Source organism: Hemicordylus capensis, chromosome 1 (genome assembly GCF_027244095.1).
Source record: "Hemicordylus capensis ecotype Gifberg chromosome 1, rHemCap1.1.pri, whole genome shotgun sequence".
NCBI classification, from domain to species: domain Eukaryota; kingdom Metazoa; phylum Chordata; class Lepidosauria; order Squamata; family Cordylidae; genus Hemicordylus; species Hemicordylus capensis.
This window is the reverse complement of record NC_069657.1, coordinates 442,885,555-442,906,231: the sequence shown is the minus strand read 5'-3', so window position 1 is coordinate 442,906,231 and position 20,677 is coordinate 442,885,555. Positions and strand designations below refer to the sequence as shown.

The window sequence follows — 20,677 nt, the reverse complement described above, 5'->3', positions numbered from 1 at the left end:
ACTGAGCTTTCCTCTTGAGATGTCTTCTCAAGAGAGGTGAAATCCCAGCCTCCTCCTGATCAGCCTGCTGCCGATCAGGATTCATGTCTGACACCTGTTCCGATTCCTCAGTTCCAGAGTCTGGTCTCCCTGCCAAATCCTGTTGCTTTGCCTCTGAGCCCTCACTAGCAGGCGAACCCTCCCATTCCTCCTCTGACTCTTCTGAGTCAGAAGTCTGAGCCATGACATTGAGAAGGTGGTGGCCTCTCAGTTCCAGGCGGTCTTGGAGGAAACTGATTATCTAAACCCATTTCAAACTGGCTTCCGGGCAGGTTATGGGGTGGAGACTGCCTTGGTCGGCCTGATGGATGATCTCCAATTGGGAATTGACAGAGGAAGTGTGACTCTGTTGTTCCTTTTGGATCTCTTGGCTGCTTTCGATACTATTGACCATAGTATCCTTCTGGAACGTCTGAGGGTGTTGGGGGTGGGAGGCACTGTTTTACAGTGGTTCCGCTCCTACCTCTCGGACAGATTCCAGATGGTGTCGATTGGAGATTGTTGTTCTTCAAAATCTGAGCTTAAGTATGGTGTCCCTCAAGGCTCCATACTCTCTCCAATGCTTTTTAACATCTACATGAAATGGCTGGGAGAGATCATCGGGGGATTTGGAGCTGGGTGTTACCAATACGCTGATGACACCCAGATCTACTTCTCCATTTCAACTTCTTCAGGAGCTGGTATATCCTCCCTAAATGCCTGCCTGGAAGCAGTAATGGTCTGGATGAGGGAGAATAAACTGAAGCTGAATCCAGATGAGACGGAGGTACTTATTGTGCGGGGTCAGAACTCCTGAGACGATTTTGATCTACCTGTTCTAGATGGGGGTCACACTTTCCCCAAAAGGAACAGGTTCGCAGTCTGGGAGTACTTCTGGATCCACACCTCTCCCTGGTTTCTCAGGTTGAGGCAGTGGCCCAGGGGTGCTTTCTATCAGCTTCAGCTGATATGCCAGCTGTGTCCGTTTCTCTAGATCAATGACCGCAAAACAGTGGTACATCTGCTGGTAACCTCCAGACTTTACTTCTGTCATGCGTTCTACATGGGGCTGCCTTTGTACGTAGTCCAGAAACTTCAGTTGGTTCAGAACGCAGCAGCCAGGTTGGTCTCTGGATCATCTCGGAGAGCTCACATTACTCCTTTGCTGATGGAGTTACACTGGCTGCCAATAGGTTTCTGGGCAAAATACAAAGTGCTAGTTATAACTTATAAAGCCCTAAATGGCTTAGGCCCTGAGTATTTAAGAGAGCGTCTTCTTCATTATGAGCCCCACCGCCCATTGAGGTCATCTGAGGAGGTCCGTCTCCAGTTACCGCCAGCTTGTCTGATGGCTACACAGAGACGGGCCTTCTTGGTTGCTGCCCCAAGATTGTGGAATTCACTCCCCACTAAGATACAATCCTCCCCATCTCTGGCAATTTTTTAAAAACATCTAAAAACCCATCTTTTTAACCAAGCTTTCTTAGCCTTTTAAAATTTGTTGGTTTTAATTTTGTGATAGATTTTTAATTGTTGAATTGTTTTAACTTTTTATATGTGTTTTAATTGTTTTATGTTCACCGCCCAGAGACGAAAGTTTGGGCGGTATATAAATGTGATGAATGAATGAATAAATAAATAAATAAATTTAGGGCTGCCCTATATGAAAGTGTGTTGCGCCTTCCTACCTCATGCCACATTCCCAGTTACCAGCAACCCCTTCGGGGTCTAAGTCCTTGCCGGAAAGAGCCTCCCATTCCAAAAATGCTGAATTGGAGCGCTCTAAAGTTATCTTTAAGAAGTCACATGATCTCTCTAAGGTCAGGTACCATAAACACCAAAAGAAGCGGAAACACAGAGGATGACTCAGTATCCTGCTTGGCTTCCAGACATCGCAAGACCCCTTCTTTGGTGTCAGTGTCAACATCGTCCATCTTCAACATTGGCATCTGCCTATCAATCAAGATCAACAACTATTGAAAGCAAGACTCAACCATCAACAAGTCCACTGTCAACTCTGTTGAGCTTGGTGTCAACAGCTATGACATCTCAAGATCGACATCACATGCCTTCTCTGCCTGTGGTTGAACACATCACACCAACCACATCAAGATGATCATTGTTTTCCTCACTGACGGTGATTGTAATTGCCTAGGAACTTCCTTGAGTTTAGCATTGACCTCAGTACAGTTACTGACACCAACATCGACCCCGATACTGATAACAACACTGACTTTGGTACTGATGCCTTGACCTACTCCGACTCCTACACCAATGGTAACTGAAACTTCTAACTAACCCTTGAATTTGATTCACCTGACACTGGTACCTTCCATCCACACCAGTACCAACAATGGCACCCACAACCCTTGCCTCTATGTCCCCTGTAACACAAGAGTCCTATTGTGGTAGTGAACCTCAGGATTGATATCCCCAACAATGCTGAAGGAGCTACCCTTTCTGCAAGACATCAAATCTATTCTGGGTTCTTCCCATACTACCCCAACTGGGTCAATTTTTAAAGGTTTCTCACTACATGATTTGGATGCTGAGGAAGACGTGGGTCTGGTCTTGTTCCGATTCCCAAAATACCATCAGCTTCCCCTGTGAAGATTACTCTGGCATCTTCTCCACCCTACATGCCTCAGGGGGACTGATACCACTTCTCATACCCTGCTTACTACTCACTGAGGAGATGTATGGATTACTGGAGCTCCCCTGGAGCCTTGGATCATGGTTGTATTCATAGACTGGGAAGGACCAGGAATCTCTTTATGCCCTCTCTGAGCTTGCCCTACGATTATGATGAGTTTCGCTTATGGAAACTAAAAAAACCCTGAGATCCAGCTCTGTTCCTACACCCGACACCCATCCAACTCCTACATTGGAAACAAAAGTGAAGGATCTTCTGGAGAAAGGGGCGATAGAACCCATGCCATTAAAAGACCTAAGGAAGGGTTTCTTTTCCAGGTATTTTCAAGTTCCAAAAAAGGGACAGAGCCCTCCGTCCCATTCTAGATCCATGTCATCTAAACAAATTTATTCATCCAATAAAGTTTTGGATGATTACGTTACAGGGCATCCTCCCTCTCTTAGCAGAGGAGGGAGTGGCTAGCAACCTTAGACCTCAAGGACTACTTTAATATCGGAATAAGACCACAGGACGTTTCTTCATTTCACTCTAGGGAATCAAGCTTACCAATACACCATGCTCCTATTCGGTTTTTCAGCTGCCCCTCAAGTCTTCTTCAAGTGCATGAGTGCAATAGTAGCCAATCTATTTTGTTTGTTTGTTTGTTTGTTTTGATTTCTATACCGCCCTTCCAAAAATGGCTCAGGGCTATTTATACAGAGAAATAATAAATAAAATGGATCCCTGTCCCCAAAGGGCTCACAATCTAAGAGGAAACATACGATAGACACCAGCAACAGTCACTGGAGGTACTGTGCTGGGGGTGGATAGGGCTAGTTACTCTCCCCCTGCTAAATAAAGATAATCGCCATGTTAAAAGGTGCCTCTTTGCCAAGTTAGCAGGGGTTACTAAGGACATGGGTGTTTCCATCTTCCCTTTTTTGGACAGCTGGATGGTGACCTCCATGGACGAAAACTAATGTACCCAGATACATTACATCTTGGCTTTGTTTCAAGACCTAGGTCTCCAGATCAACTGGGAAAGTCAAACCTTTTACCACAGAGGAAGATACTTTACATAGGAGCTCTGTTAGGCACACAACTAAAAAGAGTTTTCCTTCCAGAAGAAAGGTGCCTGTTTATTGTACGCTTGATCTCCACATACGGAGCCAATCCAAGTCAAGGAGCAATGACAATACTAAGACTCGATTTAATGGCATCCTGCATAGCCAGAGTAAGGTATGCCCTTCTCCAGATGAGGTGCCTTCAAACGTGGTTTCTGTCAGTGTTCAAACCAAATATAGACAACCAATCCATGTGGCTGCTCCTCCCACAATCTTTACTGAAATCACTCCTGGACTCTCCTGGAGAACCTCCTAGAAGGGGTTCCTTTTCAAACTCCCTCATCCATGATAATGGTGACAACAGATATGTCTCTCAGGGATTGGGGAGTTCAGGTTTCCACACACGGGCTGTGGAATTCTCAACCATCTGTCCTTCATATAAACTTCTTAGAGCTTTTTGCAGTTTTCCTCTCTAACTCTTCTGTTAAGGTTCGTATGGTGGCCCTCTCAACAGTGCACCCCGGGTTGGCATTCAAAGACTCTATTCTCTGATCCCGAACTGAACAACCTTTTTCCTCCCTTCTAGAATCCTATAGAACTATGGAGTCTCTGCCTGGTTCTCTCTACTTTAACGCAATCACTGTTTGAGCCATTAGCATCCATGTCTCTGAAACTACTTACCCTATAACCGACTTTTTTGCTGACCATCACTTCAACTAGAAGGGTCAGTGAACCTTCAGATAGATTTCCCTTATACAAGATTTCCCCCAGATAAGGTGGTCTTGAGAACAGACTCTTCCTTTATTCCAAAAGTAGTGTCTAGTTTTCTTATGAGCCAAGATATCATTCTCCCTTCTTTCTTCATGAACCCATCCACTCCTTTGGAACATTCTCTCCACTCCATGGATGTCAGAAGGGCTCTCTTTTGTTTTGCATGGACAGAACTAAGATCTTGCAGAAGTCTCGACTTTTTGTTGTTTTTAAAGGCAAGAACCTTAAAGGCAAGGGAAGACCTGTCTCCAGGCAAAAACTCTCAAATTGGCTGGTGGAACTAATCTTCCTTTGCTATAAGCAACAGGGAGCCAAACTCCCAACCATCATCAAAGCCCATTCCACTAGGGCCATGGCAGCCTCCGCAGCACATATGTCTGGAATTAGTATTGGTAACATTTGCAAAGCAGCCACCTGGTCTTTGAACCTGCCATTCATAAAACATTATGCTGTAGATATCTATTCAGCGGCTCAAGCTAACTTTGGGTGGGCAATTCTAAAGAAGGTGCTTTAAGGAATACCCTTGCAGCCTCCACCGTTTTCATCGGTGAGCATGCTAAATACCCATGTTGTGAAGGATCCTGAATCACCCCAAAGATAAACAGGTTGCTTATCTGTAACAGGTGATATTTGGGTGATCCAAGATAATTCACAATACCCACTGGACCCCCCACCCCCCACCACTTAGATGTTATTCTTCAGGTCCACTTACCTCAGTATTTCTAATGGAAGATCTCAACTTCTCAGCTGTCATTCTGGAACTGAGCAAATGGTGCTCTGCCACCAAAAATACCAGGTGTGCCTTGTGCACACATGTCAGGGCTACAGAGCACTTTGGGGAGCTGTAAAATCCTTCCACAAAGGCTACTGCTCAGGTGCAGTACCCATATTGTGACTGATCCTGGATCACCCAAAGATCACCTGTTATAGGTAAGCAACCTGTTGTTGTTTTTCTGTTGCATGAGTGGATGGAACAATTTTCATCAATTCCCCTCTTCCCCCCTGTGATTCATGAAAATATGTGCCTGTGGGTTGGTGGACCCTAAAGAGCAGATTTTGGGGTAAGGCTTGTGTTGCAGAGAGAAAAGATGATTGGCCAAAATCTCCCCTCCTTACTTGCATAAGTGGAATACTGGTTTACAGACGTATTAGCCTGGATGCGGCCCATTATCTTGTTCATTCGTAGATGTATTAATTATTGAAGCAATTAAATATATAATGTATGGCATTGATAAGGTCTCTGATACTAGTAAGCTAAAGTAGTGACATATGCATTTCATTTTTAAATGCATGTTTTACACAATTTGGTATCGTAAAACTTACATTTAAAATTGATTGCTCTGCTATTTATCCTAGTGAACAAAATTTCACGTGCTTTGATTATATAGCTTTATATACAAACATTAGAAATAGGTTTCTGTTATACAGTACCTTAAAACGTTTTGTTGAATATCTCCTTTTACAGTTTAGGTTCATTGGTGATTAGTTTGTTCAAATCATGTTAACTGTTTCCATTTGAGAATCTTAGCATTTGCTGTATAAACTCTAAAACAGGAGCGAAATAAATGTTTTGGGAGTCTTAGAAGAAGAGATTTGACAAATTTTTGTACTAACCCAAGTTCCACACCTTAATTTAGATTTAATACTAAATCAGTAGTTGCCTACAATAAAATCAAAATACAGTCAAATCCAAGTTGTTGTCCTGCAGCTGCAAAGGTTTTCAGTCCACTATAGCAACCTAAAAGATTCCTTGTTTACACTTAGTGACCTTCAGCAATCAGCATTTGTTCTCAGATTCCTCCGCAGGTACCATAGAGATACCCAAGTTTTGGAAATAAGCACTCCTCATCCCCTGCCCGTGTGAGCATTTACTTCCCGTTTAGGTTAGAAGATTGGTTGTGATGTCCAAACTAACTGATCTTGGTTTATTCTAAACTTTCTTATTTGAAATAAAGTGCAATTTGCAACCAAAATTTGAAGTGAGTTACAGATTGGAGTTTATTTCAGGTAGGTAGTAAGAAAGCTGTTGCTTTCTCAATAACCACTCTGGAATGCCCTCCCTGCCAAGACGCAGGGACTGGCTTCTTCGTCGGCCTTTAAGAGTGCCTTAAAACATTTATTTTTACCCACGTGTTTGGAGGTATATAATCTGTTTTTAATGATGGTGATGATGATGATGATGATGATGATGATGATGATGATGATGATGATACAAACATCACCAAGACCTGGCAATGGCTTAAGAATGGCAACTTGAAGAAAGAAACAGAGGGTTTAATACTGGCTGCGCAAGAACAGGCACTAAGAACAAATGCAATAAGAGCAAAAGTCGAAAAATCAACCACAAACAGCAAGTGCTGCCTTTGTAAAGAAGCAGATGAAACAGTGGACCACCTAATCAGCTGTTGTAAAAAGATTGCACAGACTGTCTACAAACAAAGGCATGACAAGGTAACAGGGATGATACACTGGAACATCTGCAAAAAATACAAGCTACCTGTAGCCAAAAATTGGTGGGACCATCCAGAGGCGTATCTAGGGAAAATAGCGCCTAGGGCAAGCACTGAAATTGCGCCCCCTGTCCAAACATCTGACACCCATCTTTCAGATAACTTTACTATAATATTAGCTGAAAAATATGTCAAGCTCGTTAATCTTTTAAAATTTCAAAAACTATTTAGCAGTGGACATAGCCAGACCAAAAAAAATGCTGGAAAACTACAAATTTCAGTATGCTGGGGCTCATGAAATACCCAAATACTATGTGGAGGTGTACTTGGAAAACTAATGTCTAATTCTCTACTATGCATTGTAGCATCACTATTACATAAGTTTTAAAAATAAATGGAGAATTTGGCTTTTCCCAGATACTCTGAAAATAATTAAAGGCTATGCAGAGTAAACTGTGTCACTGCTTGGAATATATTCTAGTCTTTCAGAAAGACAGTTAAAATGAGAGCAAGAAACTCCCAGTGGGCCTTAATACTAAGGATTTCACACTGATTCAAAGACAAACTCACCATTAATAGCCATATTAATAAGATACCACATTTAACTCACTTATCATAAGAAGCAAAGTAAGAGCAAATAAATACCATTCTAGCTCATAAGCTTCAGCTCAGTATTCACAAGCCCTGATTCTCTGTACATAGTGCCAAACTGAATATGTGTACAGTGACTTATATTATATTAAATTAATGTTTTTTAACCTGTAGCCCCTTTGGGGTGCTACCTATAGGTCGTGGGAGGGGGGGCATCTGCAAAGGTTACCCCTCCCACTGCTGGCCTCTAGGGCCTTGCAAGAGACCATTTGAGCATGTGCAGTGGTCATTTTTTAAAATAATTGGTGTTTTTTTTAAAAAATGGCTGCTGAAAACAAAATGGCCACCACACATGCTCAAATGGCCTCTGCGATGCCTGGCATGGCCTAGGGCCTCACAGAGGACATTTGAGCATGTGCAGTGGCCATTTTGTTTTTGGTGGCTTTTTTTTTTAAAGTAATTTTAAGAATTTGCGTCCCCCTTCAAGTGGCGCCCAGGGCACGTGCCCTGCCTGCCCTACCCTAGATACGCCCCTGGGACCATCAAATTGAAAAAGTCAAAAATGGAGATGTAAAAATATTATGGGACTTCCGACTACAAAAAGACAAACATCTGCCACACAATACACCAGATATAACTGTAGTCAAGAAGAAAGAAAAACAAGTTAAAATAATCGACATTGCAATACCAGGGGATAGCAGAATAGAAGAAAAAGAAATAGAAAAAATCACCAAATACAAAGATCTACAAATTGAAATTGAAAGGCTGTGGCAGAAAAAGACCAAAATAATCCCAGTGGTAATTGGTGCCCTGGGTGCAGTTCCAAAAGACCTTGAAGAGCACCTCAGCACCATAGGGGCTACAGAAATCACCATCAGCCAATTACAAAAAGCAGCTTTACTGGGAAGAGCCTATATTCTGCGATGATATCTATAACAATTGACAATAAAATTCTGGCATCCCAGGTCCTTGGGAAGGACTCGATGTCTGGATAAAACAAACCAGTCAATAACACCTTTCTGAATGTGTAAACAAGAAATAATAATAATATGGAAAGTCCCAGTCAGAAATCAAATCACTGCTAAACACTGTCCGTATATTCAGTAGCGATATAGCAATGGAGTTTGGACTAGACAAGTGTGCTGCATTAATAATGAACAGGGGGGGGGGAGAAAAACAGAAGGAATAGAACTGCCCAATGAAAGCAAGATCAAGAACCTGGAAGAGAAAGAACATTACAAATACTTGGGCATTCTCCAGGCTGATAACATCACACATGCTGATTTGGATCACTTATAAAGTTCCTAGGGGCACCAGATTTGGGTGGTGGGTAGGTCCCCATTGGTGCCACCTGCCACCCAAATTTCATTGGGGCACTTGGTTGATTTTTAATGATTTTTTAAAAACGTTTTTACTGATTTTTTATATTTCCGCCATAGGCAATAATGGGGATTTGAAGTCGCCCTATCCGAATCCTAACATGGACTCCCAGCTTTCATTTTTGAAAATGAAATTCTCCCCTTGTAGAAGTGGAATTATGGAGCAAAATGTGCAGTCACTGTTTTTCAAATGTTTGGTGTCTTTGGTGTCTAATAACTTTTCCTCATAATGAATCCCTGTGAAGATTCATTGCACACCTTCATTTCTTCTGTTCATTTTGACTGTCATTGGACAGTGCCAATTGTCAACTGCCATGTGCCAACTACACCCCGCCCCCCTGCAAGGCAGTGGGGTACTCAGTTTATAGCTTTGCAGGTGGGGGTGGGGAATTAGTGGCATCCCATGTGCCAACTACCCCGCAACCCGCAAGCCACTGAGTACTCAGTTTATAGTTTAGGCATTTTTGAGGTGTTTAGACACTTTGGTGTGTAATGAATCCTTATAGGGATTCATGAGAGGTAATGAATCCTTATAAGGATTCTTGTAGGAATCCTTATAGGGATTCATTATGAGGAAAGTTTATTAGACACCAAAGAGTCTAAACACTTGAAAAAATTCCTAGAACATCAACTGAGTAGTACCCCACTGCCTTGCAGGTGGGAGGGGGTTGTAGATGGCACATGGCAGTTGACAGTTGACACTGTCCGAAAACAGTCAAAATGAATAGAAGGAATGAAGGTATGTAATGAATCCTCAAAGGGATTCATTGAGGAAAAGTTATTATACACTGACGAATCCAAACACTTGAAAAATAGTGACCAGACATTTTGCTCCTTAACTCCATTTCTACAATGGCTATAGCTTTGCTTTTTTAAGAAATGAGAGGTGGGAATCGGGGGGAATTAATAGGAGGAATCCAAATCTTGAATTGATTCGAATTGAAACCCCTGCTAACTGGGTAAAGAGGCACTTTTTAAATGTGGTGATTCTCTGTATTTAGTAGCGAGAGAGTAACTGGTCCTATCCACCCCCAGCACAGTACCTCCAGTGACTGTTGCTGGTGTCCATCTTACGTTTTTTTTTAGATTGTGAGCCCTTTGGGGACAGGGATCCATCCTATTTCTTTATTATTGCTCTGTGTAATCCGCTTTGGAAACCTTTGTTGAAAGGTGGTATATAAATAATTGTTGTTGTTGTTTGTTGAAACAAGTACGATTCGATTTGGACCCAAATCTAGCCAATGAACCACAGGGGTGATTTGTTCTGTCTCCAAATCACCTGAATCAGCTAGATTTGTGTACAAATTGATTTGTACTCAAATCGATTCACACATCCCTACTTAAAATCACTTTTTAATCTCCTTGTATTTTTAATGAACAAGTGCATTCTAACTGAAGCACATTTTTAGTCCTCTATACTCAATTTTTTTCTAGAAAATTATACATATTTGGCTTTGTCACATTTTAACCTCACCATTCACTAATGGAATTTCCTTCAGTATCTCCTCCTTTGCTCTCCAGTGAAACTGGTAAGGTTGAAGGAAAGCCTTGCCTGTTTCACAGATACCAGGAAAAGTTCACCCATCCCCCCTTTCTATTTTGTCATTTCTGCTGCTGCTTCAATGAGGAGAATAGAAGGGGGTTTTTTGGCGAGGAGGGGGCAGGTTTCCTCCGTTCAGAAAGGCAAGTAAGTGTACCAGCACTGGTGCACTCTGTTATACTTAACATACCTTGTTTGTTTCACTATAAAACAGAATGCATGATGTTGTAGGAAATGGTGGTGGGACAAACTTGAAGGGTACCTACAGGACTGCATCTGTGTCTCAGGTAGCAAGTAATGGTGGGGCAGCATTTGGGGTAAGCAGGTATCCCTGCACTAGCTATGTAAAAGCATAACTTGTGGTAACACACATTTACTGAAGCAGGGAAAGATCCCTATTCCCAAGTGATAATTAAAGCACATGCACATGTGATTTTGGCCTATATCTTTTGTGTGTGTGCTATATTAACATTCTTTTCAAAGGTTATTTCCCTTATACATGCTTATAAAATTCTCACTTGTCTACAGCATGACACTTTACACAGGTAAAGCATGTGGTCTAGCACCTAGTTCTGTCCCCAGTGGATAACTAGATGAACCTGAACTGTCAAGTAAAGCTCAGAAAACATTCATACTTGGCTGTACAGAATATTATCTTATCAGATGTGTAGGTTGAAAGTCAGTATGAAGTTACATATCTTTCCTCAGTCTGGGAAGCACCTCTACTGACCATTATGGGTCACAATTTCTTCAGCATCAAAGATCCACACTAGAATAATGTCATGGCGAAAACAAATACATCTCACATTTAACATTGTTACATTTGCTTTCTGATTTTGTAAGCTGCTGTGAACAGAGAAGAAAGGTGGCATAGAAATCAAATAAGTAAATAAATGTGCACAGAGTTGTCACAAATATGTTGGATGCCAGTTGTACAGCTGATAGGTCTGTTGCAGGATCATGGTCTCATCTTGGGAGTATTCTCATCCCCCTCCCCCAATCGCAATCTGGATGTTTATGAAAGTTGAGAGAGCATTTAAAATATTTTGAGTGATCTAAAAATACTTGATTTTTAAGTACATAATATTTAGTACATAAATTTTTCTGCTGTGCAAACTTCGGTTTTTCTACCTTCTTGCAAAAAAAAATGTTCTAAATATCAACTCATTTTTAAGTCAAAACACTGATGGATTTTTATATTAATGTTTATGGCTATTCTAGTCCTAACATTCTTATACAAGGGAATCTTCAAAAAATGCTAAAAGCAGGGGTGTTTTTTAAACAAATGTAGGGTTTGATTTTTTTTCCTGATTCACTTCCAGTGGAGCAGCTATTGCAGAAAACCCAACAAAGGTCGTGTGGATGTTCAGTAAATCTGTTCATCTTTAAAGATGCTAACAGACTCTTCAGTTCTATCCCATCATTTCTTAGGCTAGAAACAAATGAAGAAAAAATGTAAGACATTTGTTCAAACATCATGGAGATGCCTTTGAATGAAACAAATATGCAATATTTATGCAATAAACCTAAAGGCACTTACTGATAATTCCAAAACGTATTGATTTCTGATTTTGCCCCAGTGAATGTATAGTTAGAATGGCTGTCTTAGGGCAGAGCTGCATATTATAAGGAAAGCAAGGGATTCCCAACCCTGTATTTCCTTGTAATGCTAATATGGGAGCTGAGAGAGTCATTTGCAGGGGAGGATCAGCAGACAGGAGGAGGGATACTTAACCCTTCCCCTGCTTGCGTTATTATTTGTTTGTTATTTTCACGAAGTGGTGTACATAGCAATAGGAAAGAAAAAGAGAAAATGTATCCCTATCCCAAAGGGGCTCGTAGTTTAGAAAGAAATGCAAGAAGACACCAGCAACAGCCACTGAAAAGGTTCTGTCCTGGTGAATGTTCACCGCAGGTGGTTTTTAAATGTGTTTTTCCCATAGCTGTGCACCAAAGTCAGAAGTAAGTCTTGCAGGGTGTGGCCTGCCTCAGGAAAGGGGAATTTACAGGGAAAATGTTTAGCATGTACACATGATTGTCTCTTATAAGTATCTCTTCCCACATTATCTATAAACAAGGGTTTGAGAACATGTACTTGCTGCAATAACATGGGTTTCCTTCTTTAGTGGCTGTTTGATGTCACTAATTTAAAAGAGCAACAGAAACAAATGACAAAGCATGTCTTGTAGGATGCTGTAGAGAACGAAACCAGCATTTGGGGTATTGAGTGATAAAGAGCTCCTTCACACATAGAGGGCCAGGTTGTATATAAGTGAAGATCAGTGGCCAACATCCAGAGAAACAATGTGTGCATGGAATAACATTTCTCATATGCTATGGGGAGGGGTGACTTGCACCGATTCTTGTCAGTTTCTCCTTAGCTCTCTCTGCCTTCTGAAAACATGCCCATGAGACACATTTGTTCAAGAGGCATAGCTGGCAGCAGAAAGAAATGAGGGGATCAGCTAAAATTCCTATTGCCCTGTTTGCACGTGTCAAACCTGATTCTGTGTACACATCATTAGTCTGGATATCAGCCACTGTCTTCTAGGGCAGGGGTTCTCAACCTGTGGTACTCCAGATACTGCTGAACATAAATTGTAGCTGGGAATGATGGGAGTCGTAGTTCAGCAACATCAGAGATGCAAGTTTGGGGCAGTATAGAAATATTTTAAATAAATAAAAATAATAATAAATAACATCTATAGTACCACAGTTTGAGAATCACAGTTCTAAGACATTGCATGTACTTGTACCCCTTGTGCTTAGCTTAGTAGTAATCCAGAAATGCAGATGTCTCTAGTTAAAACGTCATCTTTTGCAGGACTCCAAACCTGTTACAAGAGAAATCTGAGAAGACATTGAATAACGCAAAACTTCAGATTTCTCCTTGCAGATATTGCATGTTTGATTTTAATGTTTCTTGTACCTATTCCCACACAGTCACTCCTCCCACCCCAGTTGTTCCTGCCATATTTCTGTTTTGATCACACACACACACACACACACACACACACACACACACACACACCCCAGTTGTATGGTATATTACTTAACCAGAAGTTCTTTTTATAAACAGAATTCTGTTATATTATTGCAGCTTTTTGCACTTCATTCAAAAAATATCTTAACCAGTTGGTACATGGTCTGATAGACACCTAATGGCCCAGCGGGGAAATGACTTGAATAGCAAGCCAGTTTGCTATTCAAACTGGTTTGAATCCTCACTGGTATGTTTCCCAAACTATGGGAAACACCTATATCGGGCAGCAGCGATATAGGAAGATGCTGAAAGGCATCATCTCATACTGTGCGGGAGATGGCAATAGTAAGCTCGTCCTGTGTTCTATGAAAGAAAAACCACAGAGCTCTGTAGTCGCCAGGAGTCAACATCGACTTGATGGCACACACTACTTTATAATGTTACAAACAGGAAAAACCTTGCTGCAGTCATGGCAGTTGAATAAAATAAAATGGATTCAAGTTAACAAAACTGAATAATAAGCCATTAATATGAGTGACAGATAACTTTTATTGCAAAACATTTTATTAAACAAACTTTCCCCCCCAAGATACTTTTCTTTCAGAAAACCTACTGGCTGGGTTTTTAGAGATACCTACCAAATCTGTGCATTTTAAATTTTTTGCTTATTTTTCAGGCACATAGCAATTCTGAACTGTGAAAAACCCTCACACATGGGTTACAATGTTTCATGGGTTGCATTAAAAGCTTCACGGTGGAGGCTTCATATTCCATTGTCATTCAGCAGCATGAGGTTAATAGCTTTTAGTAAAGTGCACCTAGCGGAAACTCGAGCATTCATTTCTGTCCTTAGTTTCAACATTTAACTTCCATCTGTTCTTCTCCCCTTTTTCTTTCATCTTCCTGTTTCCGTTTTCCCTTATGCTATGACATAAAAGTGGTTGCACTGAAAAGACTGCCCTTTTTGAGGAACAGACCGAAGGAAAAAGACAAAATGAAGGCCTTCTACCGTCGCTCCATGTGTAAGACTTTATGACAGTTCAGCTTTTTAAATGGCTACACTGGCTTCTCTTACTAATTTCACTAACCTTTTCCCTGGACTGCGCTATTTTTCCTATTTTGCAAAGTGCAAGTCCTGCTGTAATACAAGGAGCTGAAGCAATGTTTCCAAACACCTTGGCACTCCATACACATAACTATTGGGGTGAATAAATATGTATATGTATTGGTAGTGTGTACATATTATTTTCACACACAGAGAAGGAATGCACACACAGAGAAGGAATGTTCAGCTTATGGAAGTTACACACATTTGAACATATGTGCATAAAAGTATATAAAGATACAGTGCACTCAATACATTTGCAAATTTTGAATTCAACTTTTAGTAATCAATTTTATAAAGACTTTAAAAGATAAATATATAAAATCTTTGGATACAAACCAGTGCAAAGATGAATGCTAGCCTTTTATTTCTTACAAATGTTTTGTCAATCCAAGTTGGAGGAAAAAAACTAATTTAATCACTACCTCTTCAATGATGTGCTCTTTAAAAAGTTGGGGGAGGGAGCTAGCAATGTGTTTGTCACAGAGGTAGCTATCACCGGATGCATTTATTTCAGAACTTTCTCTCTAGTGTCATGCAGTATAGACTATTGCTGCAGAAAACCGCACTGAACAAGGACCCCTAATCATTGCCAACACTGACTTTGTATTAGCACTTCTGCTCATCTTACCCTGTTCATTCCATTTTGTCATTGCAAAACATATCAGAGCTTCTAACATACGTTTATCTACTGTATAGCACTCCAGCACAAGCATGGCGGTTCTGGCTAATAAAAAGCAATTACAGTCATCTTTACAAGAAGGCTTTGGCTTTTTAACACTTTTCATTCATTCAGCCAACTGCATGTTGTAAGATGTATAAACTTGTGACTGTAGCTTTCAGTATGCTTTGATGTTTATTTAAATGTGAAGCATTTTATAATGCAAAATGAGAATGAAAAAAACATTGAACCATGCTGATTCATTTGCTTTCATTTGCATCCCAGCCATGAATGACCTGATGCAGTCCATGGTCCTAGCAGGAGGACAATGGACAGGTAGTACTGAGCATCTGGAGGGTCCTGATGATATACCTACGGGTAAAAGGAGAAAAGAATTGGGATCTATGGCCTTCTCTACTACATCAATCAACTTTGCAACTGTCAACTCTGCTGCAGGCTTGAGATCCAAGCAGTTGCTTAATAATAAAGGTATAGGTGGAACCTTTTCACAGTGTGATGTGGTTGTGTTGGTAGTACTGGAGTTATTGGAATCTGTTCGTGATGCATATTTCACTCACTTTTCCAGCAAATAATTGGAATACTTGCATTAGAGATCAGTGGAGTAATTGAATGGGAAAAGGTTGCTCTGTCTGTGAACGTCTTTGGGGGAATGTGAGATTGTCTACAGAAATTACAATCAAGCACAATGTTTTGTAGTATTTTTCAGATGATACTTTCAAAAATCATGTGTTTGCAGCAACATTGTGTTTTTGTTTCCCATCCAGATGCTACATCTTTTGAAGATGTAAGCCCACAAGGAATTAGTGATGATTCTAGTACAGGATCAAGAATTCATGGTAAGATTTGTACTTTAAAGGAGTGCAGAACAGCAGACCTATTATGGGAATGCTAATGGAGTTTTTTCAGAAATAGGAAACAGTCAGTATTGCAAGTGTGCATGTTCTGTCTTTTCTTGCATCTCATATTATTGTATGAGATCTTTCTCATCTCTTTCACCCTAATGCCTTTCTTAAACACAACAAACTGTTGAGTATGAAGTGCACCTGTACAGGATCCAAATGTCTCCTTTTTGTCAATCCAAGTATCTTAGAATTCAATTGTGAGAACTTCTTCATAAATCTTTCTCAAAATTTATCCTTTTATAAATTGATTTTTGTTTTTCTGTACTAAAGCTAAAAATAGTTGCAAAAACACACAAGTTTTAAGAGCAGTTACAGTAAATGAAATTTCTACAAATGAAAATAAGCCAATTTGAATTGTAGTCATGTAATCTGTTAACACTGCCTCTGTGCTTGTATTGGTTAGGAGTACAGGACAGTAACTGTGCAGATGCTCTTGCTCTTCCTGTTGGTGGCATTTCTCCATTGTGCAAAGTTTCATGCCAAATCTGTTGTAAGTGCCTTAATCACTAGTTTTCTGCATGTTGGTATGCTACTCCTTTTTCAAGTCCTGTTTTTCCCCAGGTCCAAACCAGCTCCAATCCTAAACATGCATTCTGTTTTTCTGTTTCTTCCTTTGTACGTCTTGTTCCCTTTTTCTAAAGTGCCATCTTGGGCTGCCTGGAAACACCTTTTTCTCACCTGTACAAAACCATGCTTTAGCAGTGGGCATGCTCAGCTTGTACAGTACCAGTAGTGCATGATTTCCTGCCTTGGAGCATTCTGTGATCAGAATGTACCAGGCACAGTGTCATCTGCTATGGGTATGTGCTTCATGCTATCTACTGATTTTTTTCATTTAGCTTCCAGACCCGCCAGCCTTGATAGTGGCAGAACATCCACTAGCAATAGCAATAATAATGCCTCACTTCATGAAGTCAAAGGTATGCTTCTAGGCAAATTGACACATGTGCTTCATCTCAGATTGTTTTTGTAGGGGGAGGGAACAGCTCATGGCATGCTTTTTATTTTCCTTTGATCATTGTATATACTTTAGTCCTTTTAAATGAGGCTTTGGGATAAGGGGCTACAAGTCCAAATAAATTAGGAAATAAAATGAATATTACAGATCTTCATACAGAGTCCTGCTTTCTCTACCATCCAACCCCTACAATGTCTATATTTATATTCTTTACCATTGAAATATGCTGTACCTTAAAAGTATAAATATAAATCGAATGTGTTCAGAGAAAAAAATTATTCCTTGATAATGTTTAGCCTCCCAAACAAAATTCATCTTAAACAATACCAGAAGTGCACCAGAGTGTATTGTAAGAGCAAATACATTCTTGGCCTCAAAACACAAATCATTATAACGAGCACAGCATCACTAACCGTGATGCTAGAACAACATAGCAGGGATGTTAGTCCAGCAGTGTGCATTTCTCCTTAGTTTCTTTTGATGAAGTATATTGGCACTAATGGCATCTCTCAGACTGTAACTTTACAATATTGCTCATTATTTTAAATTTAAATTGGTTTCATTTCTACTTTTATTGGAATTGTATGCTGCCTTTTTCATATTTCTCCAAAGTGGCTTACTGATTTATTGTTAATTAGTATGGCTCCAGAGCTGGATCAGTGTTGAAATTCACTCTCCCTCGTGTGTGCCCAGCACTGTGCTGCTAAGAAATCTCTCTGCAGCACAACTGGCACATCCATGCTATGTTGCTCTGTATTTTAGCCACTGCCTTCTGGTTCTAGAATTCAGACACACTCACCTGGGCCTTTCCCAGACAGCAGGCTTTATCACAGGATCAAGAGGGGTGAAGTACTGCGAGTTACGGGGCATATCAGATATTTTGAATTTGCCCAAAAAACCCACGCAAAAAGTGATTTTTTTTTAACCCCAGACATAAATCAGGGAAAGCTCCAGTGTGCAATGAAAAACCTGACTCGTGTATGGAGTGCTCCCTGATAGCTCACAGAGATTTCAACATAAATCTGTATGATATGTGAAAGCACACCTGCCATTCCCATGGTGAAGGAAAGTAAAATCACCATCTTGGAATGGCCCTGGGGATGCTCTGCCAGTCATTCTCTGTTGCAAAACAGGCAATACACAATTGTATGCAAGGCAGGACAGAAACAGAACCAGCAACCATTGCCCTGCTATGTTACTAGTGTAACAATTGTTGAAATGTCATATAATGTATCTGATGATCTTCCAAGATAGTACCTGCTCGATGGATAACGTGGGTGTGTAGTATATTATGGCTTTTAAATGTTTATTATCTTCCCAGTATGAATTGTTCCCAACTGTAATATAATCGTCAGCATACATATGGTGTGGTTCACTAGTTCTGATTGTATACATTTTGATTATTCAAACGCTTCAGAATAACCCTAAAAGTAGCTTCAGGTTGATTTGATTTCTTTAAGAAACCCTGAAATACCAAGTGAAATGGCATTTCTTCAACCTTTATTTTGAGCAGAATTTGTATTTCTCCTCCAAGTCACGATAATAACAAACTGAAACTGGCAGATCAGTGAAATACCTTCTTAATAAACTTTTCTATATATATATTTTCTTTTATCAGCTTGAAAATATTGTGTTCATGTTCTATCTTTTACAATTTACTTTAAATATTAGTGGATCTTAATATTCCCCTTACGGTTTTTCTGAACCTGAACTGAGTCATACAAATATTTCCTGTATATTGTCCTGGGATATCTAACACTTGGGAGAAAGAGAGAGAAATAGAAGGGGTTTTTCTTGTTTTTGAAAAGAGAAATGTCACATTGAAGACTCATAGCAGGTAAGAAATTAAATTGTTTTTCTTAAATAGCTTCCCAATAGGAGCTTGAGTATCCTTTATTGACTCTTCCGTGTATTAAATAAAAGCATCCAGCAAGCATCAGTGATGCATTGATCTCCTTCAGAATGTACTTGTTAGTGTCTTCGTTTGACTTACCTTATGTAATAAAGTTATCACTACTGTTTACTCCCCAAGCAGGTGCAGCTAATAATCAAAGCAGGCCACAAAGCCACAGTAGTGGAGAATTTAGCCTGCTTCATGATCACGATGCATGGTCCAGCAGCAGCAGCAGTCCTGTCCAGTATCTGAAAAGCCATACCAGATCTAGCCCCATACTTCATCATAAAATATCAGAAACTCTGGATAGACCAGGAACACGGAGATTTAAGACTGATTCTCCTGGAAGTGAAGTAGTTACTCTGCAGCAATTTTTGGAAGAAAGTAATAAGGTTACTTCAGCTGAGGTAAGTTGAAAAGCTACTTATGTTTGGGAGGCAGAGCATAAAGTTGAAAAGATTTAATATGTTTTTGTGTTGTGCTGAATTACAAAATAAAATTTGAAATCCAGCAGAAGAAAGTCTGATAATTTTTAATTTTAAGCTCAAAATTTGGAATTGGAAAACAAAGATAAGAGGTAAATAATCAGCAAACTGGATAAGAATTAAGTAATGTTTTGAGCACAGGCAGTTCAAAAATGAGCATATTTTTAATAGGCAGATTATTCAGTGCATCTGCTGTAAGAAAGAGAGTAGTCACCACGTGTGAGCACTCTTTCCCTGAATGCTGAGATATAGGGGAAGATTTGAAGAGACACATACAAAACTATTCTGCTAGAGTATATAAGCGAAAAAGCATTTGGATGGATATTCACAAGCTTTAAAGAACTTTGCAGCATACTTGTCAAGTTGTGTTTGAAAAGTATCTTCAGACAGTGCCATAACTGAAAAAGTTCAAAGAAGGAGGGGAAGCTATTGTTTTAGTCTTGGGGCATCTCTTCACTGCTTGTGAACTTGTTTTGGTATGGTGGTTTGGTTCACCACATGCCTCATGCTGGGTTATTACAGATCTGGTTCTCTGTTCCATGACCAGAACTGGAATGTCATTTTATCTCTTCACACAACTAAATTACAAAATAATCTGGTTGTGTGGTTTGGTTTCCACTATCGTCTCCACCCTGTTCCTTCATTTCCTCTCCGCTCCCCCCACTAATATTCTAAGTGAGTTTTTTCAATTGTATTTCCCATCATGATTAAACTGAACTGGAACTACTCCGAACTCTTCTATTCCAGAGAAACTGGTGGGTGTGGGTTATGTTAATGCCAAGTTTTCAAGCATTAAAATATCCTACTTCAGAGATTATTTTTATAATTTATTTTTTTTATTTATTCGATTTCTATACCGCCCTTCCAAAAATGGCTCTCGGCAGTTTACACAGAAAAATAAATAAGATAAATAAAATGGACTCACTAAGGATCCCTCACTAAATGGACCCCTAAGGACTCACAATCTAAAAAGAAACATAAGATAGACACCAGCAACAGTCACTGGAAATACTGTGCTGGAGGTGGATAGGGCCAGTTACTTTCCCCTTGCTAAATAAAGAGAATCACCACGTTAAAAGGTGCCTCTTTGCCAAGTTTGCAGGGGTTAAGTTTATTAAGTCTATGATACTAAATTAGGGGTGCTGTTGTTGTTTGTATGGTTCCTTGTCCCAAAAGGGCTCACAATCTTTTAAAAGAACAAATGCGCATGCGCACGTGCACAC

The 20,677-nt window shown here is 40.1% G+C and overlaps 1 protein-coding gene across 9 annotated transcripts in view; it reads left to right on the top strand.

Annotated features, from left to right (window-relative positions):
• CCDC88A (coiled-coil domain containing 88A) overlaps nt 1-20,677 on the top strand; it is a 249,095-nt gene that overhangs the window by 216,097 nt on the left and 12,321 nt on the right. For 4 of the 9 annotated variants that reach the window (XM_053246265.1, XM_053246254.1, XM_053246212.1 and 1 more), the window contains exons 26-30: nt 14,367-14,450; nt 15,480-15,683; nt 15,980-16,051; nt 16,957-17,037; nt 19,108-19,376. In XM_053246265.1, coding sequence (XP_053102240.1) covers nt 14,367-14,450; nt 15,480-15,683; nt 15,980-16,051; nt 16,957-17,037; nt 19,108-19,376 — 710 coding nt within the window. The remainder of the gene's footprint in view (nt 1-14,366; nt 14,451-15,479; nt 15,684-15,979; nt 16,052-16,956; nt 17,038-19,107; nt 19,377-20,677) is intronic. The other 5 variants (XM_053246281.1, XM_053246234.1, XM_053246272.1 and 2 more) reach the window with 3 other exon arrangements.